Raw genomic sequence first — 24,883 nt, forward strand, 5'->3', positions numbered from 1 at the left:
TTTACGTTGTAGATGTCTATTGGCTCCGGTAACCACTTAACACCAGGTGGGCTGTGAGCTCGTCCGCCCATCTACGCAATAAACTGTTGTTACGTTTGTATCCAATAGTTACACACTTAGGGGTCATCCATAATTTACGTCACACGTTGATGGGAAGGGGGTATCACCGAAATGTGACATAGTGTGACAAGGGGCATGGGGGGTCAATAGTTTTGTGACGTCATATTATGTTAAAAATTAAAATATTAAAACACGAAGTTTAGATGTGAATAAAATTCTTTAAAAATCTACGAACTTGAACTATAGTTATTAATAATTTAACATTCTCGCTATGAAATTATCTCTGATGCAACGTCATTTAACTTCTAGAGCGGCGTCGTAATGCAAGTGAGACACTCAAATTAGTGGTTTATTGCTTTCGAACTAGTCGTTTGTTTTTTCGGTTATCTGAATTATTGAACTGTATCTTGATTTTATTAGATTATTTAATAAAAATAAATAAAGAAATTAAAATAGCTATTTTCTCGCCATTATTTTTAAATCACTACATAGTATAAAACATAGTCGCTTTCTCTATCCCTATGTATGCTTAAATCTTTAAAACTACGCAACGAATTTTGATGCCGTTTTTTTTAATAGATAGTGATTGAAGAGGAAGGTTTATACGAGGGCGGCACTGAAAATTTCGGGAATTAACGAAGTGACACAACATTACTATTTAAAAATGTATTTATTGCTTTTCGAAGTATTCTCCGCGAAATTTGACACATTTTTCCATACGATGGAACCAATCATTGAAGCAACCATTCCATTCGGAAGTTGGGGTCTCCAAAATGGCCGTTTTGTAGGCGTCCACAGCTTCTTCAGGTGATGAAAATCTCTGTCCACGCAATTTATTCTTTATTTTAGGGAAAGTATAGAAATCATTAGGGCTTAGGTCGGGGCTGTACTGCGGATGGTCTAATAATTCTATGTTTTCTTGCTCTAAAAACTCTTGTTCTGTGCGCGGTGTGAGAACTCGCATTGTCGTGATGGAGGATGATGCGGCGGTTGCAGTTCTCTTTACGGAGTTCAGAAACGACCTGTGGCAAACAAATGCTAGCATACCATTCTGCATTAACCGTTCTTTGTCCCTCAAGAGGAATAGTCGTAACATGGCCGGTTTTGGAGACAAACGTAGTCACCATTTTTTTTGCAACACTCCGTGAACGAACAATTTTTGTTGGCTTTAACTCATTTTCGAACACCCAAACTCGTGACTGGTTTTTTGTTTCGGGTTCGTACGCGTACATCCAGGATTCGTCACCTGATACAATGTTGTATACAGCATTTGAGGATCCTGCGTGGAATCTTTCGAGAGCTCTGACGCACCAAGTAACGCGAGCCACTTTTTGCTCTTCACAGAGCGAATGCGGTATCCATCGGGAAAACAGCTTTTTTACACCTAATTGTTCATGCAAGATTATTTGTATTTGACTCATGCCAATGTCTAAAGTTGTCTGAATTTCGCGGTATGTCACATGTCGATCTTCCTCAATCAGCTTACGCACAGCATCAACGTTTTCTTGGGTGACTGCAGTTTTTGGACGACCTTGACGGGGATCATCACTGAGCTTGACACGTCCACGTTGAAACTCAGCAAACCAGCGATAAATTGTGGTTTTGGATGGGGCTTCATCACCAAATGCAGAAATCATCCGGTCAACACACTGTTTTTGTGTTAAACCACTTCGAAAGTCATAATAAATCATCGCTCTTGAATTTTCTCGAGTCAATTCCATTTTCTCAACGACTAAACAAGTTTGACAAAACCTCGTGACAAGACCGAGAATCTTTTTTTAAATAAATAAATAGTATTCGATTTTTAAAACCAAGGAGTTTTCAATTAAAAAGATTTTAATATGACAGGAACAGTGGAAATATTCCATACCCGATACTTTTAGTGCAGCCTAGTATGTATAATAACATCAATTAAATAGTGGAGAAATCAATAATAAATTACAGCTTCCGAAGCGAAGCGAGGGCGGGTCGCTAATTTATTCATAAATTGAAAAAATGTGTGACGTCACATCACATCAGGGGGTTGGAGTTTTCTAAAAATGTGACAACCTGTGACAAGGACGGAGGGAGGGGTTCAAAAGTCCTAAAATTCGTGTGACGTAATTTATGGATGGCCCCTTACTAAATTTTCATACCTTTTTCAAACTGCTAATGTCTTTTATTTATTGATTTATTCTCTTTTAGCCGAACTGTTATTCGCGGGTAGTTGACATCCACGGTCACAAACACATCCTGATCTTCGCACTGCGTCGCATCACCGTGGGAGAGGAACTCACCTACGACTACAAGTTTCCTTTCGAGGAAGTGAAAATTCCATGCACTTGTGGCGCAAAGAAATGCCGCAAATATCTCAATTGAAAATGTCCCGAGAATATTGAGTGTGTGTTTGGTTTGTGTCAATTATACTTGTTTTGTGAAATCGACAAGTTATAGTGTTGCGTTTGATATGAAGTACCGTACTCTGCCCAGAGAAAAGGACAACGGACCAGTGCAGTGTATACTGTCGCTACGAGCCCTACGGCCCAGATAGTTAAGGAGCATAATATAATTAAATATAGTACATACTGATTAGACATTAAATAATAATTTTAATGATGAGAACCTTACAACTTTGAGCCAGCTAGATGATGGATCTCCTGAAAAATTCTAAGGCTAGAATTATAGTGGGAAAATGGAACGTTTGACAATGAATACTGGGTCGAGCACAATTCGTTACATGTAAATAAGTATTTAAGACAATAAGTCAAATTTACATATCGTGTTTACTCCCACCTGTTGACATCTAAGTACTGAAGAAATTCACATACAACGGAAATGTTACATAATATGAATCTTGATATGATCTCTTAATTGAATCTGCCCAGTGTTTTATTTTGTTGGAGCTAAAAATGAATTTTATATTTTTTTTTTACTTGAATGTATATTATTTTTATATAGGTTTTGATACGTTTTGTACATAGTTTGTTGGTTATGTAGCGTTGGTTCGCGATCGGCTTAAGTGTTTACACTTCGGATGTGATATGCGCTCAGCCCCGATGCCTGGGGCATCAAACAAAACGGTTAGTGCGTAGGTAATGTATATTTGTTCCTCATTATGTTCTTATTTCTTGCACATGTGATCAGTTAAGTCCCGACTAACAGCGCATACTTGTGTATATAAGTTTAGTCTTTGTAAGTTAGTCAATAAACGGATAATGGTAGTGTATCGATAAAGGGTAGCAAAGTTTCAAGTACAATGTTACTTTTTAATTATTTTAATGTGTATTGTATAGAAAAAATTGTATATAAGAGGAATTATGGCATAATAAGAGTTTAAACGACAAATCGTTTATTTGTAGTCATAGTAGTAGGTTGTACTTTTTAAAGTATATTTTACTGTGTTTATTATAAATGTATTAGTGCGCGGCCCGCGTGACCTGTCAGAGGGCTCGTGAGAAAATTGACCCTAATATGGCGTTATTCACACTGTAAAACATATTCAATTACTTACTTCCTATTAGTACAGTTAAATATTGCACATTTAGCTTTAAAACTTCTCTCCACCTCCTCTGATTATTTTATAGCTAAATATATAAATTTTACATTATTGAGTTAGTGCATGTCACTTCGATCGGCAGTTTTAGCAGTTTAGCATTCTATTTTGTTTACGAGGTTATAGACTGAGTATTACATCACAGCGCAACTTACAGTCATCACATTTATATCTGAAAGTTTTAAAAAAAAAAACACCTACACTTTATATAGTTTTACGATATTAGTGACACAAACGCGACTATGCATCTAATATAATTTATACAGCGCTAACGCATGCTATTAGATTCGTATAAATATTTGTTTTACTCTTTTTACAACAAGGAATACATATACATATAGATATATCAAGACAGTACAATGAAATAAAACGTGTACTATGAAATTAATCTTGTTTTCGTTCAATAAACATGAAAGTCTATAATCATGAATATGTTTCTTAACAAAAAAGCGTTACTAGCTAAATTCATTTTGCTTTAAAATGCGTTTTATATTATTTTAATTTGTATTTTTATTTTGGTTTGTAAGTCTTAATTATATTGTCATTACACATCACTCAAAATAGAGGTTTAAATTTTGTTTTGTCTTACATTGGTTTGATATTCAAGCTCCAGCTGCAATATATTTTATTGATGTAGATATTTTCTGTTAAAAAAAAAACTAAAGTCAGACCACCATTCATTATTCTTCCCATAACTAATTGCAGATCATTGAAAATAATAATTTTTTGTACATTCTAATAATAATGCCTGTATGTATAGTAAGTTTTAGTGAAGCTTTATTTAAAACACTAATACTGTTCCCAATGTACCTTGCCATTTATACAAACACGTAGGAATCAGATAACATTCAGTAGTCACATCGGTTTGTATTTTTTATATATTTTTGATAGTTCATAGCATTAATACATCGTAAAATATTTGTAAAATACCAGTGAAACCAATTTAGTAGCGATATTAGCACTCTTTGTAAATTAACTTTTAACTAAGTACGAATATTCATTGGCGTTTCTTACAGCTACAAATTTTATTTGCAAGATACAATTTCACTCAAAACTAATAAATTGGGCATTTGATTAAACTATATAATATATTAAAACATATGGATATGTTTTAAAAGAACCCTGAAATATTTTAAAACTAGAATGGATTTTTATGAAGTCAGATGTGTTAAATAAAAACTATTGGACTGTTCATGTGACCAAAAACGTTGATGACACAATCTTAAGTATACTGCGATAGATTGCAATGATTTCATATTCAAATGCAAATTTACTAATTTTGTGACGGACATCACATGACCAACAACAACACTTTTGAAGGAATATCCATCAATTAAAATTTTACTAGTACATATATACTTTTTTTTATAAATAATTGTTTGCAGTTTTTAGCAATTCGTAATGTTTTCAATACTCAAATACTGTTGTCTTTTTTATCAAAATACATTTTTATGGTGATCTTTTTAATAGGGAAGTATATTTGTATAAAAATTACTTTGTGACGATTTTAACGCAACATGTTCATAAAAATCATTGAAGTAACATTAGCCAAAGGCATACGGCCTAAGCATTGCGACGTGTAAAGAAATGTAAGATAATGTGAATATACTATTTCGTAAAATGTAGATTAAAAACAATGTACATTGATCAAACTGCGTAGCGTTTGAGTCCAAAATTATTTATTTGAATACTGATCGAATGTTTTTATTATTTTAATTCGCTATTATCTAAAAGTAGTAGTGTAGTAGTTGTGATTTCGTGACACAAAACGTCGATCGATTTATTTATAGCTGTCAGTTGTGTAGAGAACATAGTTTAAAAACACATCATTAAAATTTTATCAAGGTGTTATTGAATACTTTTAATAATTAAGTTATTGAGCATAACGTTGGACTCGTGCGCTTTTATCAAAATCATCTAATAATAATCAAGAATTTTAGTGGAAGGTACAAGCTTACATCTCTTTTCAAGTACAGTTTTATTTAATTTAAAAATAAGAATGGCTATTATAAATGTACTATTTGAATATTTTTGTCATATTTAACACCAGTTTATTTTTCCTGTTCTCGTGTGATCTTTATTCGTAATGTCGCAGAAACGGATTTTAGGAAAGGAATTTAAGTTTATTTTTACGAATGGCTTAAGTGAATTATTTGATAGACACGGAAAATGCTTTAAGTACATTATGCATTTTGTTAGTCTCATAAAAAAAAAACAAAAGACTAAGTCACCAAGTGATGAATCAATTTGCGTTATTATTATTATTATTATTATTATTTTGCAAATCATCTGCTCTTGATATTATTTGTGTTATAAATAATGCTTCTATTTTAATGTACACAATGCCATTTTGCCTAATATTATTATAAATTATATGAAGTTGCTTTAAAAGCACCAATTTTACAATGGATTACTCTATGACCTGTCTATACATTTTATTACTTTATTTATTTGTATCATTATTTTGTATTGTGGTAAATTTTACCAAAAATAAAAATACTAAAATGTGCTTTACCAAATTGTTTTATTTAAGCTAGGTATACGGTTTCTGTGAAACATTTCGAACATCTGGTCGTCTCATCATACATTAAAAATAACGTTATTCGCCGTGGGTTTCTATATTTGAAGAGCAAGCGCCCATATATTCACAATGCAATACATGTACTTATTTTCCCAACGCACTGTGCATGTGCCATCTGTAGCGATGTCCCAGTAGTACGCAGCGGCTGTATGCAAACCGGAACCATTCTTTTGAGTTATGGTAATTCTCACTAGCAAAATTAATATAAGTTCTTAATTGTTTTGATTGGAATTAAGGGTAAGGGGGGCTTAACATCACGATTTTTAGTGCCATTGTATCTGCGGCAGTAATATTTAATTTTTTTATTATGATCAAAAAAGTAAGAAAATCATTTAGTATAAAATAGAAAATTGAGTTTTATTCATATTCTTATTATTTTTACATATCTCTCCCACCACTCTCCTAAATTGCCATTTTTGGCACATCTTCGTCATTCAAAAAAGTTTGAAATTTTTTTTTTAGGGGTGTTAGATTATTTAATTTAGAAAATCTAAGTATACATAGCGGTTGCTTATTTAGCAATATCGTACCTCATATCACATATGTATTGTGTCGTTTCAGTCAGTTTATTTATTACACACTTTTGACAGTAAACGTGTGTACAATCGACCTGTTGGTAAGTGATGGTGAGTTTTTACCGTCTCTCATGGATATAAAAAATCCAAGCGACAGTAATTGCGCTTTCGATTCTTTTTATATCTACAAATCCGCTATTTTATTTTGGAGATGTAACATGTAACTTTTTATAGCCCCAGCAGGCAGACGAGCATACGACCCACCTGATGGTAAGTGGGTACCGTCGCTCATGGACGTCAGCAATGCCAGGGGCAGAGCCAAGCCGCTGCCTACTGCTAACTGCTATTTATTGTTTGATATTGAACATACTATTGGTTCCTCAGATTAGTTCTCTCATAATACGGTATCATAGTGCAAGGAGCTTAGTTACCCTTAACTAATTTGTTTGAATACATAAAAAAAATTTCTGTTAAAAAAATGTTATTAAGAAAACTTTGTTAATAATAATTGTAAATAGACATGCTTTAACAAAAACAGACTTCAAATAGAAAAATAAGATATTTCAAAACAAATTAATATACACTAAAAACAATAATCATCGAAATCGGTTGGCGTGATATTGAGTTATTCATCTATATTTTGTCGCGCACGTACTTAATGCAAACATAAGACTTTTAAGGTTTTCTCATGGATACCATTATCAGAACTGGATTAAATTGAAATGGGACGGGATGCGTCAGCTTTCTAATAAAAAAAGAATCATCTAAATCGATTCACCCAGTCAAAAGTTATGAGGTAACAAACATAAAAAAAACAATCTAATTGAGAACCTCCTTCTTTTTTGAACTAACAAAGCTTTTTTTTCGGGCCGGGGGCCGAACCTCCTACGAAGTCCCCGCGCCTAGGGGGCGCGCGGGGTATGTGAGACTCAACGATCTGTAGGTGTTGAGAGCAGATCACGGACCCAAGGATTTTAGGGTCCACCAAATAAACGACTCCCCTGCACTCTTACACCCGACGTCCGATCTCCGTCCGGGGTCAGAACCCGGTCAAAGCAGTGGGGTCCCCGCGGTCAACACTACAACCAGACACGCGGCGCCACCCCGAGGACGCCCGACCGACGGGTCGTCGAGGCGATAGTCGACGATCAAAGACGTCGGTCTTCGCGGCACGGCGGCCCTACCAGGCCGCCCGGGCGGTGCCGCTGGTGTTCCGGGATACCCCGCTGGGCCAGAACCAGCCTGCCGGGTCGGAATGCGGACCCGCCGACGCGCCGTCCCGTCCTCCTGGTGCCAGCGCGCTAGAGTGACGGTAGCGTGCGGCGCACTCAACCCCCTTAGGTCGCCCCGTGACCATCACCGGGAGGAGACTGCGGGCTAACAAAGCTAAGCTAAGCTTTAGAACATTTGTAGAATGTACACTGTTAAAATTATTTGTCAACAGAAATCGATACTTACTGATATATTTGTAAGGCTTGTTTAATTTATTCAATCGAGCTAAGGTCTTCTCTGTGATTATAGTTATCCACTGTGGCGTTCTTGAGTGACTATAAGCGTTCCCGCCCAAACACAACTCTACATTGTCTCTTACTATCTGTTGCACTTCATCGACGTTAAATGTTAAATCCTGAATTTAGGTAAAACGGTGTCTTTGTAGTCAGTTTACTGCTTTTTTTTTATAAAACAAATACATTTAAAGTACATTTTAATACAAGACATCGTAGAATTTTACGGGAGCAACAGCATTCACTTTGCGGTATCTATTAACTTCAAAAACCACTGGAGTTCATTGGACAACAGGTAGGCTATGAGCTCGCCTTACAGTATTTTTGAAGTCGTCGTGGCCTCAAGGATAAGACGTCCGGTGCATTCGTGTTGAAGCGATGCAACGGTGTCGAATCCCGCAGGCGGGTACCAATTTTTCTAATGAAATACGTACTCAACAAATGTTCACGATTGACCTCCACGGTGAAGGAATAACATCTATACTAATATTATAAAGAGGAAAGATTTGTTTGTTTGTTTGTTTCGAATAGGCTCCTAAACTACTGGACCGATTTGAAAAATTCTTTTGCCATTAGAAGCCGACATTGTCCCTGATGAACATAGGCAACTTTTTTTTATTTTATTTTTTGGTTTCATGTGCGTTTTAATGTTTCCGAAGCGAAGCGAGGGCGGGTCGCTAGTCGTGTAATAAAAATCAAACCCGCAAAATTATAATTTGCGTAATTACTGGTGGTAGGACCACTTGTGAGTCCGCGCGGATAGGTACCACCGCCCTGCCTATTTCTGCCGTGAAGCAGTAATGCGTTTCGGTTTGAAGGGTGGGTGGCGCGTCTACGTTTTAGATGTCTATGGGCTCCAGTAACCACTTAACACCAGGTGGGCTGTGAGCTAGTCCACCCATCTAAGCAATAAAAAAAAAGTATTTTTTTCAACAACAATGTTTTCTGAACTGTAAATTCAGACTGTAGGAACTGTTAAAACGTGTTTTTCGCATAATGTAAATTATTTTTACTGGAATTCAATCTCGAAACATTTATAAAATAGGCATAGATAAGTAGATGGAACTCGAATGCTCTTTGGCGTATGTGGTATCAAGAAGAAATCCATTTATATCATAACGTGACTGCTACTGCTCAAGCAGTCTGGGCCATTAGGTTCTCTTAAAAATTGTATTTTAATAGCAGCTAGTACACTAGTGATTTTTTTTGCACAACAATAATAAACTGCAGTTTTAGTCAAGTTAATAACATAGCTAGGTATTCACATTTTACTAAAATACCTCTTCGTCATCCTCTTGAGCCATTAGTTAGAATTAAATCCTTGTTGCGCTTAACTTGCTTACAATGATGTATTTTGTATTTTAATTAGACTTAAAAAACAAAAATATTATTTAATTTTGTTTAAAGGAATAAATAATTTGCAATATAATATTCGTTTACGTCTTAGTCGTGTAGTGGATGCGTCAAATAGAATTTATTCAAATTGTCGTTACGATTCTTTATGAAAAGAGATTTTAATGACTTTCTTGGCATTAGCAAATAGATTAAAATGAATAAGATGGCCTCGCCCACCTGTCCTGGTGAAATCGAAAAGACTTTCAATCATTCCTTCCTAAAAAATAAAAAACAATGAATTAGGTCATTACGGATCCTCCTGATCCATTAACGGTGCTTTTAGGCACCACAAGCACCGGTCACCGTCCACGTCCACCGTTTACTGGTGGTAGGACCTCTTGTGAGTCCGCGCGAGTGGGTACCACCACCCTGCCTATTTCTGCCGTGAAGCAGTAATGCGTTTCGGTTTGAAGGGTGGGGCAGCCGTTGTAACTATACTTGAGACCTTAGAACTTATATCTCAAGGTGGGTGGCGCATTTACGTTGTGGATGTCTATGGGCTCCAGTAACCACATAACACCAGGTGGGCTGTGAGCTCGTCCACCCATCTAAGCAATAAAAAATAAAAAAACGTCGAACCCGTCGCTTACGACGAAGGGCTCGACGAGCGAACTAAGACACAGCCCACTGAGTTTCTCGCCGGATCTTCTCAGTGGGTCGCGTTTCTGATCCGGTGGTAGATTCTGCGAAGCACTGCTCTTGCTAGGGTCAGCGTTAGCAACTCTCCGGTTGAGCCCCGCGAGCTCACCTACAAACGTTAGGGTGAAGCTGAAATAGCCTCTCAAGGCTATCAGCATAGGTAGGGAAAAAAAAATTTTTTTTCAATAGTGTTGATAGACTTTAATGAAATGTGTTGGAGTTTCAATATGTAACAGCGCTGTCAGATGTACCATTTAAATAGTATTTGTACGACTATTTCAAAATTTTTTCCTTGTACAATCGCAATACGAAAGTCGTACGGCTAAAATACTACTTTTTAAAACCTAGCTGTCTTTTATTTAAATGTATAAAAATTCTAGTTTATATTATATTTGGAAACATTTACAGTAACAGTATATAGTTAACATACAGTTAGAGAACGAACGAACTCGCTTCGTCAACATCTAAGTCTATGGTCTACATAAATGCTTATGTTCACTTGGTAGTCTGTGGAAGGATGATATTTTATATTTGGTTGGAGACTTTTTGCGATATGATTTAAATGACCCTATTTTATCAAAATTGCAATGCTTACTGCCCACAAATGCAATACCTATCTAACTCATACAGAAATAAGATCCCATCCCTACAGCCTTTGATGATATTGGTCCCTCGAATTGTAGGCAATGAGAATGAGATGCAAAAAATTGATAAAGAATGGCGAAATCTCCAAATACAATAAATAAAAAGATTAATTTGACAACAAGCCCTGATAACTTTTGGGGCGATGTTAATAGACATTTTGAAGAGTATAAGTCGATATCCCAATTTTCACTAAAATTAGAAATAGTTTATCCAATGAAAGTATCAATGGTACCTTACTGGCCAAACAACATGTTTTAAATGAAGCAGGTAAATGTGCTAATTTTAAACCAAGTAAAGAAATTATGGCTAAAATGACAAGCAATGTATTGTATAAAAAGCATATGTAATTATGTATAGTAAAAAATATTTTTTATGTGTACTATTGTTTTTATTCAAAACTACGAAATGTACTACTTTTTTAAAGGTGGTATACTATTATCTTAATTTTACATCTGACAGCCCTGATATGTAAGTAATGGCAGGCAGCACTTGTCACATGTGAAGTACCATGACATGGGGTAAATTAGGTGAATGAAGTTAGCCCCTCAAAAAAATTTTTCTTTCCTATTTTCTATTTATTTTCTATTAATTCGTTTGTTCATCATTTGTTCTTGATTGTTCACTGTTAATAATTGTTTGTTCTGCATTTATTTATTTTAAAAAGATTATTAAAAATATATGTACAAGTTAGCCCCTCGATTGCAATTTTTAATATTTTTTCGTCCTTAATGACTCGTAAATATTCATTTTCGATTGTTCTTATATAAAACACGTTTGTTCTCTTTCGAAATTACTCGTTTTTTGTTTAATTTACTATTTGTATTAGTTGATTAAATGTATGCAAAATATGTGTACTGCGCATGCGTCAACTATAATGCCTAAACTTTGTACCGTCTACGCGGTTTTAATCGAGAGAAAAAAAAACATATATAAATCCTGAAGGAGCAATTGATTGGTATGTATACAGTTTAATTAAAAAAAATTAAAAATAAATAAATGAAATAATGTACATTGGCGTAAAGTTAGACCAAATACATTTTTTCCATCCTCCAAAAAGATTAAGTCAATAATATGTTCATTATTTATCTTTCAAGAGATAATGTAGGTATACATTATAATAACTTTTTTACACAGTCGAAATTATATTCCTAACATTAGTAAAATAACATTTTAATATTTTTTTTATAGGTTATGTATTGAAAGTGTTGGAAAATTATTTCATGTTTTAGCTGGAAAACGACATTGAGAATTATATGCAATACAAGATAATGGGCTCCATCAAATGAATTCGAATGAAACCAAACTGTTTACCATCCAAATTCGATTGTCGGGCAGATAGAAAACGAAAATTCACTCAAAGTGAACCTCGACCTGCATTTGTGAAACGGCAAAGACTCACTATTGTCAAGGAGATTGAAGAGACGACTAAAAATGAGATGTGTTATATTATTATACCTTTGCCATCTTGTAGTCAAGGTAGGTGTAACTGTCAATAATTAATAACACTCACAGATCTCATAATCAAATAACAATATCAGAAAAAAGGAGAATAGTTAGTTAGTTAGTGGAAGTAGCCAAAATGGGCAAGTGGACCTCAGTTCCTATTACATAAGGTACTAGGAAGTTTGTGATAATGAAAATTTATCACAGTGTAATATCACTTACTTACTTTAACAGTGAAGGAAAACATTGTGATGAAACCTGCACACCTAAATGTTCTTAGGATTTTCTTAGGTGTGTAATCCACCAACCAGCACTAGGCCAGCGTGGTGGACTAAGGCCTAAAAACCCTCTCAATGGTAGTGGAGGCCAGTGTCCAGCAAGGGGATATATTATATGGGCTGATGATGATGACTAGGAAGTTACATACTACTACTACTACTACTACTACTACTACTACAGTACACATATAATCCTATATATTTACAAACTATAAGTTTGTTGGGTACCTAGAAATTGCTAACATTATTTCATATTTCCAGATGTCCAGCCACTTGAAAATAGGTGTAGTAATGACAAAGCTATCCAAGTAGCTCCAGCACAGGAACACAAAGGCAAGGCAAGTGTGTATTGCCACATCACCCCTAAATATATCTGAAGCAAGTACAAGTAAACAATCAGAACCAGCAAAAAGAAAACTGTTGTTCCTGAGGACAAATTTGACAGTGATGAGTCAAATGCACCAGCAACAGAAGGATCAACAGTTGACTATGAGTCATCTCTCTATATCTCCACTCCATCAGACTTGTGCACTGCAGACTATAGCTCTCAAGAAGACTAAAAAAGTTGAAAAAATGAATGTGTTAACAATTTTATCTAAAGTGAAAAATAAACCACGTTTATATATTGGTCTTCCACAAGAATTACATTTCATAATAGGCTTGATTGAGAAACATACAAATGTTTCTGAACAAAATATTATATTATGTTTGATGAGAATAAAATTAAATAGAACATTCTCTCAATTGGCTGATGATTTCGATCTATCTGTAAGTCAAGCAAGCAAATATATTTTTCAACAAACTCCCAGAAATTGCAAATGTAATATCACCCCTTGTTAGAGTATAAAAAAAACAATACAATAAATATATATGCAGGAAGGATAATTGATGTCAACTTGGTGGAAAATAGAAAGTTTTTAGATAGTTTGCCACCTACAAGACTCTTTAATTAAATAAGTAATCCTTACTTATAAATATGAATTTTTGTAAGTATTTTCACTCTTCATTCAAAAACTACTGAACAGATTTTAATAAGACTTCTATGCTGGTCTTGAATGGCTAGCAACTCATTATTATTTTGATTCTGTTTTCCACAAATGTGCTAAATATGGGCTTATATATATGAAAAGGAATAAATATTAATGTTATGTAACCTTTGTACCTGTATGTTAAGAATAATTTTTAAATAAAACATATTTAAATTGAAATATTATTTTTATTAAATCACATTCACTTTGTATACATCAATATTTTGTACTCCCTAAAAGGAAAATAGGTATGAAGATTTTTTTAAGTATTTAACATTACATTTTTGTGTAAGATTAGAAAAATGTTATTCTTCCAAAAAGAAACTACATTACCTAACAACTGTGCAACTTACTCGGGATCAAAATCAATACTAATTATAGTGACCTGATTTTTTTTTTCAAAGTTGCTGTTTGCTACACAAAAGTAGCAAGTTTTACTTTTAGTATAATAAATATGCATTTGAACTTGTGCATAATATCTTTCTTTAATTTTTTTTTGCCATTTTATTTATGGAAACAGCATTACACACTTGCTTTTTTGTAGATCTATCAAAAAAACATCATTTATGATTTTTTTTAGCATAGTGGGCAATATCCTATTATTCATATTAATTATATACGGTGATGCGAAAATTATTTCTTTACTGAATTATTTAAGAATGATAGGCATAATATAATATTTTAATACGCTATCTTTGTTTATAATTTTTAATCTATTATTTAAAAATAAGTTATCTATAATATTTTTAATTTCTTTATTTATCGGGTGGTCACAGTCATTATTATAAAAATAGAAATTTTGAGGAAATACAAATGTTTAATACAAATTATTTTGATAATCGAAATAAATTAATATCAATCCAAATTAATATTTCAACTATGAAAATTGTATGGTATGTAAACAGAAATATATTTTATAATTATAATGATTATTTATTCCATGCAGTGTCGGTTAGAGAAGCTGTGCAAATTAGAATAAATTCTAATAAAGAATAAGAATAAACTTTGAAGAGAAGAAAAGAGCTTTCTTCGAAGCTCAATTCTACAAGGTATTCAATCAGATAGCTATCTATCTCTGTCTTTCCTGTATGAAATTTTGGTATGTCGAAATATTGGATAAATCCAGCAAAGCTAAATAGAGTATTTACCTAAAAAATATGTTTATGCTTAAAGTCACGTGTTTATGTTATTCGAAAATATTAACCAATTTTTCAATCGAAGATTAAAACAACATTAATACTGAGAATGAATATTTATTTATAAAATACACATATATGTTTTGACCACAAATTTTGCACGATAATTAAAATTATATTCATTAATATTCATTTAAATAAATATTAATTAATCTTCTTCTATAACTCATAGTCAACTGTTGATCCTTCTTTTGCTGGTGCATTTGACTCATCACTGTCAAATTTGTCCTCAGGAACAACAGTTTTCTTTTTGCTGGTTCTGATTGTTTACTTGTACTTGCTTCAGATATATTTAGGGGTGATGTGGCAATACACACTTGCCTTGCCTTTGTGTTCCTGTGCTGGAGCTACTTGGATAGCTTTGTCATTACTACACCTATTTTCAAGTGGCTGGACATCTGGAAATATGAAATAATGTTAGCAATTTCTAGGTACCCAACAAACTTATAGTTTGTAAATATATAGGATTATATGTGTACTGTAGTAGTAGTAGTAGTAGTAGTAGTAGTAGTAGTAGTAGTAGTAGTAGTAGTATGTAACTTCCTAGTCATCATCATCAGCCCATATAATATATCCCCTTGCTGGACACTGGCCTCCACTACCATTGAGAGGGTTTTTAGGCCTTAGTCCACCACGCTGGCCTAGTGCTGGTTGGTGGATTACACACCTAAGAAAATCCTAAGAACATTTAGGTGTGCAGGTTTCATCACAATGTTTTCCTTCACTGTTAAAGTAAGTAAGTGATATTACACTGTGATAAATTTTCATTATCACAAACTTCCTAGTACCTTATGTAATAGGAACTGAGGTCCACTTGCCCATTTTAGCTACTTCCACTAACTAACTAACTATTCTCCTTTTTTCTGATATTGTTATTTGATTATGAGATCTGTGAGTGTTATTAATTATTGACAGTTACACCTACCTTGACTACAAGATGGCAAAGGTATAATAATATAACACATCTCATTTTTAGTCGTCTCTTCAATCTCCTTGACAATAGTGAGTCTTTGCCGTTTCACAAATGCAGGTCGAGGTTCACTTTGAGTGAATTTTCGTTTTCTATCTGCCCGACAATCGAATTTGGATGGTAAACAGTTTGGTTTCATTCGAATTCATTTGATGGAGCCCATTATCTTGTATTGCATATAATTCTCAATGTCGTTTTCCAGCTAAAACATGAAATAATTTTCCAACACTTTCAATACATAACCTATAAAAAAAATATTAAAATGTTATTTTACTAATGTTAGGAATATAATTTCGACTGTGTAAAAAAGTTATTATAATGTATACCTACATTATCTCTTGAAAGATAAATAATGAACATATTATTGACTTAATCTTTTTGGAGGATGGAAAAAATGTATTTGGTCTAACTTTACGCCAAGGTACATTATTTCATTTATTTATTTTTTAATTTTTTTAATTAAACTGTATACATACCAATCAATTGCTCCTTCAGGATTTATATTTGTTTTTTTTTCTCTCGATTAAAACCGCGTAGACGGTACAAAGTTTAGGCATTATAGTTGACGCATGCGCAGTACACATATTTTGCATACATTTATTCAACTAATAAAAATAGTAAATTAAACAAAAAACGAGTAATTTCGAAAGAGAACAAACGTTTTTTATGTAAGAACAATCGAAAATGAATATTTACGAGTCATTAAGGATGAAAAAATATTAAAAATTGCATTAGAGGGGCTAACTTGTAGGTATATTTTTAAATATTTTTTTTAAATAAATAAATGCAGAACAAACAATTATTAACAGTGAACAATCATGAACAAATGATGAACAAACGTATTAATAGAAAATAAGTATAAAATAGGAACAAAAAATTTTTTTGAGGGGCTAACTTCATTCACCTGGGTAAATTGGGATCCTGGGGTAAATTGGGACAAACCTGCGGAAGATTCTCAAAGTACTTGTAGCACGGAATCTACCTAATTTTCTTTAAGGTAATATTTATCAATATATAGAAGAAAAACCAAGTTAATTATGGAAGTACTAAACATGAGTTAAGTTTGTCCCAAAAATTCGTCAAATTAAATTTAAAATAGTGGTTGAAAAGTGCGTTTTAAAACAGCTTAAAGAACTTTAAAAAAAAGTGACATTATCGTTGTTTTTTCAATAAGATCACAGTTTATATAAGTTTTTAATACACCTGGAAATACCACAACAAACGGTAAGTTGCAATATTCTTATTTTAAATACAATATTTCGACAAAATAAAAAATGTATATTTTTTCCTTTCTTTTTGGGGAAAATTGGGACGTATGTAGGGTAATTTGGAACGAGACTGGAAAAATTAGGGACGAGAAAACACAAAATTGGAACGCCAAAAGACAAAATAGGGATGGCTTGTTAGGGTTGTCACTGATATCTTATAATAGATTTTTTAGCCTATACTATCACTTAATTGCGTGATGTAAAGAAGGTTAATGTGTTTATCAGTTAGTTTATGTAAGTATTATAGGTAAAAGAAAAGTATATATATAATTACTTTTTTTTCGCGACATTTACCTTGTAATATCTGCCCGGTCGTATGTTCTTTATAGCAATAAAAAAAATTAAAAGTTAAAAGAACTCAAACGAATCAAAACTTTTGTTATTTCAGAATCTATTCACGCATCGAATCATGATTTTGTTAACATTCACAACGAACACACACAAATAAAAACAGGCCTCAGATTTTAAATGTAGCATTAATTAAAAATCCGAGATATCCAATTATGAGTGAGTGAATTAATTGAGTTTAGTTATTTCGCTTAGAAAGAATTTCTTTTATTTTTGTTATTATTGGCAGTAATCAGATAAAGCTGTTTTTTTATCTTATTCACCTGATATCTTACTCTTGCTCAAAGATTATTTTGAAAATGTTGATTAAATAAAATTGTATTATTGCATTTCCAGTCCTTTTGTTTTCTATTTTTTATTCTATTTTATGATTTTGTTTCAGAGTTGTGATTTTTAAGAAAATTAAATAATAATTTTATAAAATATAACATGCACATACTTTTTTTGATCATTGTATTGTTGATTATCATTCACGTCACATCGCTTCGGAATAGAAACTAGCTTAATTTACACTATGTTGTGTATTGTGCTTAAATTATGGATTGTATTCATCATTTCGGTCCATATAAATAATTATATGGCACCTACCTATATATCGCAGTACTGCGAGTTGACAACCCTTACAAATATCCCAATTTAACCCTTAACCGTGTCAATTTACCCCGGACGCTGGGTAAATTGGGACGGCCATTATTTTACCGATTATTTCTTTAAAATGAATAATTAAAATAATGTAACGGTTTTTATCACCTAGGTACGTTCAAGACTCAACTTATTTCTTTGGTTGAGCAGTGACTATTTAATTGGAACTATTTTAAAATTCAATCTGAAGGTCGATTTTGTCCCTATTTACCCCATTGTACGGTAACAGTTTTCGAATGTTAGGATGCATAATTAAATGTTTAAAACAGATGATTGTCTTCTCTTCAGTTATGACTAGGACTTCTCATCTAGACACGGACAGTGCAACATCTTAGGGTTTTATAAAAATAAATTATTGTAATGGTGTACAAAGAGTTTGCAATATTAATTATTTTATATATAAATTTTTATTTTATTAATTATTTTATATATAAATATTGCAATTTAATTATATTATATTAAATATTCATAATTATGTTAACCATGAAGCAGTGTTTTTAAATAGCCCCTCACTTACAGAAACCAATCCCCTCAAATTTAACCGTCCAACAAAATGTCTAAATCTTAAACAATAATAAAATACTTTAATCTAACAATAAGTACGAAAGCATAAACAAAGTCCGAAATAAAAAGGTAAAAATCACATAACTGGTATCCCAACTAAGTATCTGTCATGGCCACTACTCTCTTACGAACATTGTTTATTGATATCAAAACCCCCTGATTCTTCTGTTCTGCTTCACAAAATCCTTCGCCTTCAATATTATTTCTCGACCAGCACTTTTTACAACTTTAGGCATCGTAAATACTAGTTTAAAAATACGAAAAATGAATAAAAAACGCAATGGTAACGAACACAACAGCAGTACTTGACAGCAGCACCTGATAACAACAAACATGGCCGACCTGTCATTTTAGTTCATTTATCGTTGATTTATCGCCGTGGGACTTCTTTCGTGAGACGAACTCTACCACCTACCACAGATTACTAAGAGGTGTGTAGGTCTTGAGAAGAAACTAAAATCTGCTGTATGAAGTTAGATACAGGCTACATGTTTTTTTATGCTGGCATCCAGAATTACTTTCCAACAAGGTTATAAATTGCTAGTTTCATGGTCAATTGCCAAAACCCTTCCCTGTGGCCGTGACGATTGAATTTTTATGGAATTTTTAGACAACGACAAAGAAAAGTCCACTTTATTCGTACGTTCGTAATACATAGTTTTTGAATAACGGTGTCAAAGTTACTCCAACTCAAAAGTAGAAAAATCTCATTGTGTTATAACTTAGGTATTGAAAATCAAAATGTCAACTCCAGCAAGAAGACGCCTGATGAGGGATTTTAAACGGTCTGTATCCAAAATAGATGTTTATTTCTGTGTACATATGTTCTAGATATTTCACTACAAGGTTTTAACAACACCTATTCTCCGAAAATAAAAGTGGATTGCTGATTCATCAAATTACATCACAATGATTTCAATCGATTTCTACTATGAACCACATTTTGATGTAGCATTTTGTATACAAACTTACAATGTTCGTCAGTGTTCTTGTTGTTAGTAGTGAAATAAAAGGTAGCGAATATACGTAAGAGACAGCTAAATAAATTAAAAATCTTAAATATAAGACTTATGATATCCCATTGCTCCTAATATTGCACTAGTTAGTGTAGTTTGAATTTCGATTTCTATTTCTATTTTTAGGTTCTAGTAAAATTGTCTTCCAATTAGTGAAAAAAAAAACTAGATATTGTTCACTAGAAAAGTCTTTAAATTTTGTGTTGTCTTTGTGACCTAAATTTTAAATATACTATTATAAAAAATTTAAATAGACAAGAACCTTTTTGAAACATATTTAATTAATTTAGTATATTAAACTTATAAATGTTGTTTTCAGCTTACAAGAGGATCCACCTACAGGTGTGTCAGGAGCTCCAACTGATAACAATATTATGATCTGGAATGCTGTGATATTTGGCCCTCATGATACTCCATTTGAAGATGGAACATTCAAACTAACAATAGAATTTACAGAAGAATATCCAAATAAACCCCCAACAGTACGATTTGTATCAAAAATGTTTCATCCAAATGTTTACGCCGATGGTGGAATCTGCCTAGATATCCTGCAAAACAGATGGAGCCCTACTTATGATGTTTCAGCTATACTTACTTCTATACAGGTAGAATATGTATTCAGAATTGAAATTTATTCATAAACTTGTAGAATTAAAAATTAAATTAATAAAATTTAATCATACACTTGAAACCTAAAAATATGTGTCCAACATATTTTTGATGGGATCTGAAGGAGTCATATAACTCATACTTTACAACATTTACAATCAGTAATTAGTACATTAAACAAAGTCACAACTGTACAGACTGATATGGGCATGCATTCCAAAGTTGTGCACATTTTAGAGGTATTCAAAAAACATTGATACTGATTGTACAAAAGTTTTGAAAGTAATTAATGACAAAGTCTGCAAACAAATCAGTATTTGTTTTCTTTATTGTATTTTGTTCATTTCTCACCTTTAGCTTAGTTAAGTAAAATCTTAAGTTTAATAGGGAAAATAAGGTAAGGTAAGGTTATGTTGGGCAAATCAATTTTGTGATAGATCCCACAAGATAGTCTAGCTGATGAATATAATTTTATCAATAGTTTGTATTGACAATTGAAAACTCTACATTTACTTTTTATATGAATTCCTGTCAACAGCTAGAATATATGTATATAGATTGTTCATCTTCTTAAAAGCTTGCAGCAGAGTGAAAATTTTACCTGAAATATGCATGCTTTATTAAGAGAAAATTTAGGATGCTAACCAATCATTGCTCAACTGCTGCCCCGTGACCTCGTACATACTGATACATACTGTTAAGCAAGAGAGTTAGATTCACCAAGTATTACGAAGTATGTAGTGATAAAGTCAAATATTCTATCATAAGATCTGAAAAAGGGAAAACGGAGTACTTGACAATTAAGGCTGAGGCATAAAATTCCACAGGACATCATACAACTGTGCTGTACATTAAAGGGTGCGACCCCAGCATCAAGTATAAATTCATCTCCACCCATTATTCAACATTCTGGAGAAATCAGATCAAAGAGAAAACAAGTATTAAGCAAAAACAATTCTGTATGAATTGCTAACTATAAATTTGATTTACACCACACAGGGTGTAAGGGAATCGATCTTGAAGCTGTTACTAATAATGTGACACCTTAGCATAAAAATGTATACAGGAATCATTAATTTGCTAAGCTGAGCAAAATATGTGAAAGCAACTGGCTGATGTTTTTTTGCATCACAATGCTGTTATCAGTTGCCTGAAGGATCGGTACCATGCATCAGCATGTTAATTATATGTTTTCCTTTGTAACAAACCTATTACAATGCAGTCCACATGAACTTATAAGCATTATATAAAGTAAGCAAACAATAATAAAAAGTGTGTGTGTCCGCTCCGACGCACGACTGGAGTTTACTGGATATAAAAAATTAAACGAAACAATACGAGAAATAGTTCTATATTACGACAACACGATACACTACAGATTATTAACAAATTAACGAGACACAAAACAAACGACTAACAAATATATGAAAATACAATAATGAGAGAAACGCGCGATCAGTACGAGGCTTTGTGGCGGACTGCCGGCGCAGCAGCCCGGCGTCACCTGCGATGACGCATTTCGTGTGACATGCGCAATCAGGCGCATAACGCATTTCGTGTGACATGCTAGTACGATTTTGGTCCCCATAATTTTCATACCCCGGGCCTATATATGTAAATCGATTCTAAAGGAGTAAACTCCAAAAACAAAATGAAATTCTGCTTGGAAATAAGTTGAATGTATCTGTTTTAATGTCATGCTAGACATCATTTGATAAACGTTGTAGGTTTCTAATTACATATATTCTTAGCCAAATAACAGTAGTTAGGTTTAATAAAAAAGGCAATTCTTTATTTATTTATAAATATTCATGGAGTATTAAAAGTTTTATTTTTTTACAGTCATTATTAAGTGATCCCAACCCAAACTCTCCAGCAAATTCGATGGCCGCACAGCTTTACAAGGAGAATCGACGAGAATACGAAAAGAGAGTGAAAGCATGTGTAGAACAATCATTTATTGATTAGCAGGGGACACTACTGACTTTATTTGTCAGCGTCACATCAACAGTGTTGCCGAGGAAACCGGCGTATACATGCATTCATTGGAATGAGAGTGTAAATTGTAAATTTTATTACTTGCATACTTGTTTGGACATTTTCAGTCAAAATTTATAGCAAATAAATGTTTTCGTTTTGTTCATATTAAATTTATTAGTGAGAGTCAATGCAATTGGTGTAAATCCAAATTGGGTTTATAAACCAAATATTATCAATGGCAATAACTTGAAAACGTTATTTAAAATATACCAAGTTATGTATTATAAATAAAAACTACAATAATATGTACAATGAGCAAATCTTTCATTAAATCACATATTTTCACATTACAGGAAAACACTGTACATATTATTAAATAATTAGAACGCGATTTTTCTAGTTTATCCTAAAACTAGTTTTAACCAATAATTACTTCATAAAACAGTAAATTGTGCATGTAATAAAGAATTTAAGTTAAAACTAGTTTTAACTAGACAAAACAGATATTAAAAAAATACTTTGAAAGTTGTGGACTAAGTAGATAATACTAACTTTATACCTACTAAAAATCATCAAATCATAGTGGTATCGTAGATTTTACCCTTGCACTATAGTAAATTGTGCATAATGAAACTATAGCTTTTTGTGGAATTCGTTCAAGCGTTTGAGATTATTTTTTTAGTTAAATAATTTCAATAATGCTGCAAACAAATTTGGACTACATAACTTTAAGATTAAATATTATTACGATTTTTGGATTTCAGTAATATGGCTTAGCAGAAATAACCCATATTTTGAAATGTGTAAATGATTACCATAGTGTGTCTACTTAAAATATAATGAATAGTACAAGGTAATTTCTTTCATTTATTAAATTCATAACTCTACTAAAACATTCATAATCCCAAAGCGTCTTGTTTTGTTTAAAGTGTTTTGTATTATAATGCAAGAAATTTAAATCCTTTTATATGTAAAAAATACATTGTACATGTATTATTGAATTTTCATCATCTACATAGTAAAATATTATTTTCAGTTTAAAAGTTTTTTTTTACTTTAACCTGATATTCCTAATGCTCAAATTGTGTTATGTGATGCTTCCGAAACAAAATTAATTATTAAACTCATAATAATATACCGGGTGTTCCTCAAAGGGTATATCAAGCCAAAAACTAGATAAGAATAATAGATTCGACAAAAAAAAAGTTTCCAATTAAATAATTTGTTTCGGAATAAAATTATTTGAACATAACGAACAAACTATTCTTTTGCCAACCCTTGAATTCTGTTTTAAGCAAGTTGCGGAAACTATTAAAGACGACTTAGATTTTTTTTACCATTTTTAACGTATATATTGTTGACACCAGCTACATTTCGACTTGATATACCGACAGTTAATCACCTTCTTGTAGAAAGAATGATTTTAAAGAAACATTTCGTTAGGTTGGTAGCGTAGGTAATCTGTCTGGACCCCCTGTGACTGAATGATGATTACCTCTGACCGTATCAGGGGTATGGCATTTAAATTACCTTTATTTCGACCTGTTGGCAAGGAAGCCGTGCATATACGCAACAGAACACAAAGTGGATAACGAATCAACTAATTTGGGAAATACACTCAATAGTTATGGATACAATATGGTGTTTTTTAAACAGGTAATTTGTTGGCTGTAAGACATGTTTAATTTTTCCCTTCCTATTCGCTGATATTCTATGCAGTGCTTTGCCACCACCACCACAATCGACACCGGATCGGAATCTTGATCAACTGAGAAGATCCAGCGAGTGTTAATTTCTGCCGTTCTTAACTTGCTGCGGCGATATGTGGTGTAAGTGTTCGGTTAGTGACTTTTTCTTTCATTTTTATCAATAACCCACAAAATTACAAAACTAAATACACTATCGATAACGCTTATCGACAACAATAATGCGCATTACTATGCTCGTCCATAAGGCTCGTGAGTGGAAGAGAGCGAAATACTCGCTTCACCGCTCCGATTTTTTATGACTCAAACTGCACGGACAAAATAATTCTACTATAGTAGGTGAGCTCACGGGGCCCAAACCTGGCGACGTTACTAACACGAACCCTAGCAAGAGCCGTGCTTCGCAGAATCTACCACCGGATCAGAAACGCGACCCACTGAGAAGATCCGGCGAGAAACTCAGTGAGCTGTGTCTGAGGGCTAATTTAGTCGTCGAGCCCTTCGTCGCAAGCGACGGATTCGGCGAGAACGATGACCGGTGCTTGAGGTACCTAAAAGCACCGTTAGTGGATCGGGAGGAACCGAAATGACGTGTTTGGGGCGACGTCGACTGCTTTCCATTCTGTCCGCAGGATGGGAATGTAGTTACCGGCGGCCATGATGAGAGGGTTCTCGTGTCGTGCCGCTTTATCGAAGTGGCGCATCGACGCCGACTGCAGATACTACTTACTGATGGACTCTAAGTCCAGGTCGTCATGGAGGTGTAAAATTTGTTTCGAGGCTATACTATATATATTAAAGTAAAACACACAAATAAACGCACACGCACACACACACACACACACACACATTTGTTAAGAATAATTGGTAGTATTGTGGTATATAAAGTGCTGTTATGGAGGAGCGGAGTCTCCTAGTACAGGCTTGCACGCTTAAAAGGATACTCCAATCATTGTATTGTTT

At 33.3% G+C, this 24,883-nt stretch overlaps 3 protein-coding genes and 2 long non-coding RNA genes across 13 annotated transcripts in view; 3 read left to right on the forward strand and 2 right to left on the reverse strand.

Moving 5' to 3' along the window:
- The window catches only part of trx (histone lysine N-methyltransferase trithorax), a 29,859-nt gene extending 23,748 nt beyond the window's left edge, over positions 1-6,111 (forward strand). For all 3 annotated transcript variants that reach the window (XM_089728537.1, XM_089728534.1, XM_089728535.1), the window contains exon 13: positions 2,245-6,111. In XM_089728537.1, the coding sequence (XP_089584663.1) occupies positions 2,245-2,418 (174 nt within the window). In that variant the 3' untranslated portion in view covers positions 2,419-6,111. The remainder of the gene's footprint in view (positions 1-2,244) is intronic.
- LOC114240318 (dynein light chain Tctex-type 1) lies at positions 3,039-9,848 on the reverse strand. The gene is made up of 3 exons (XM_028170808.2): positions 9,474-9,848; positions 8,147-8,315; positions 3,039-6,363 (listed from the first exon to the last, which is right to left on the reverse strand). The coding sequence occupies exons 1-3, from the start codon at positions 9,495-9,497 to the stop codon at positions 6,209-6,211; spliced, it is 348 nt and encodes a 115-aa protein (XP_028026609.1). The 5' UTR covers positions 9,498-9,848; the 3' UTR covers positions 3,039-6,208.
- Positions 9,849-11,358: 1,510 nt separating this feature from the next.
- On the forward strand, positions 11,359-13,801 carry LOC149502634 (uncharacterized). 4 transcript variants are annotated; one of them, XR_016323314.1, is made up of 3 exons: positions 11,359-11,827; positions 12,102-12,348; positions 12,855-13,801. It is a non-coding gene; the product is annotated as an uncharacterized LOC149502634 (long non-coding RNA). The 4 variants fall into 4 exon arrangements; XR_016323312.1 differs by having other exon boundaries at positions 11,369-11,827; positions 12,061-12,348; XR_016323313.1 differs by lacking the exon at positions 11,359-11,827 and adding an exon at positions 11,959-11,973 and having other exon boundaries at positions 12,061-12,348.
- A 1,057-nt stretch (positions 13,802-14,858) lies between these two features.
- Positions 14,859-18,977, reverse strand: LOC149502635 (uncharacterized). Of its 4 annotated transcripts, none has more exons than XR_016323284.1 (3): positions 16,264-18,977; positions 15,743-16,030; positions 14,859-15,215 (listed from the first exon to the last, which is right to left on the reverse strand). It is a non-coding gene; the product is annotated as an uncharacterized LOC149502635 (long non-coding RNA). The 4 variants fall into 4 exon arrangements; XR_016323285.1 differs by having other exon boundaries at positions 15,743-15,989; positions 16,264-18,975; XR_016323286.1 differs by lacking the exon at positions 16,264-18,977 and adding an exon at positions 16,118-16,132.
- Positions 18,978-19,114: 137 nt separating this feature from the next.
- Positions 19,115-23,257, forward strand: Ubc6 (ubiquitin conjugating enzyme 6). Its single transcript, XM_028170804.2, has 3 exons — positions 19,115-19,394; positions 19,945-20,230; positions 22,077-23,257. Exons 1-3 carry the CDS (start codon positions 19,351-19,353, stop codon positions 22,200-22,202), a joined length of 456 nt encoding a protein of 151 aa, XP_028026605.1. The 5' UTR covers positions 19,115-19,350; the 3' UTR covers positions 22,203-23,257.
- The last annotated feature ends 1,626 nt before the right edge of the window (positions 23,258-24,883 follow it).

This window comes from Bombyx mandarina, chromosome 07 (genome assembly GCF_030267445.1).
Source record: "Bombyx mandarina strain Sakado chromosome 07, ASM3026744v2".
In the NCBI taxonomy this organism is placed as follows: Eukaryota; Metazoa; Arthropoda; class Insecta; order Lepidoptera; family Bombycidae; genus Bombyx; species Bombyx mandarina.

Bases quoted from the DNA above. Each gene is read 5' to 3' on its own strand.
- LOC114240318 (XM_028170808.2), bottom strand. From the start codon at position 9,497: ATGGCTCAAGAGGATGACGAAGAG. The intron at 8,316-9,473 runs GTATTTTAGTAA...ACCTAAATTCAG, and splicing joins CTCAAGAGGATGACGAAGAG to GATTTAACATTTAACGTCGA. The intron at 6,364-8,146 runs GTAAGTATCGAT...TAATTTTGCTAG, and splicing joins CAAGCCTTACAAATATATCA to TGAGAATTACCATAACTCAA.
- Ubc6 (XM_028170804.2), top strand. From the start codon at position 19,351: ATGTCAACTCCAGCAAGAAGACGCCTGATGAGGGATTTTAAACG. The intron at 19,395-19,944 runs GTCTGTATCCAA...TGTTGTTTTCAG, and splicing joins CTGATGAGGGATTTTAAACG to CTTACAAGAGGATCCACCTA. The intron at 20,231-22,076 runs GTAGAATATGTA...ATTTTTTTACAG, and splicing joins CTATACTTACTTCTATACAG to TCATTATTAAGTGATCCCAA.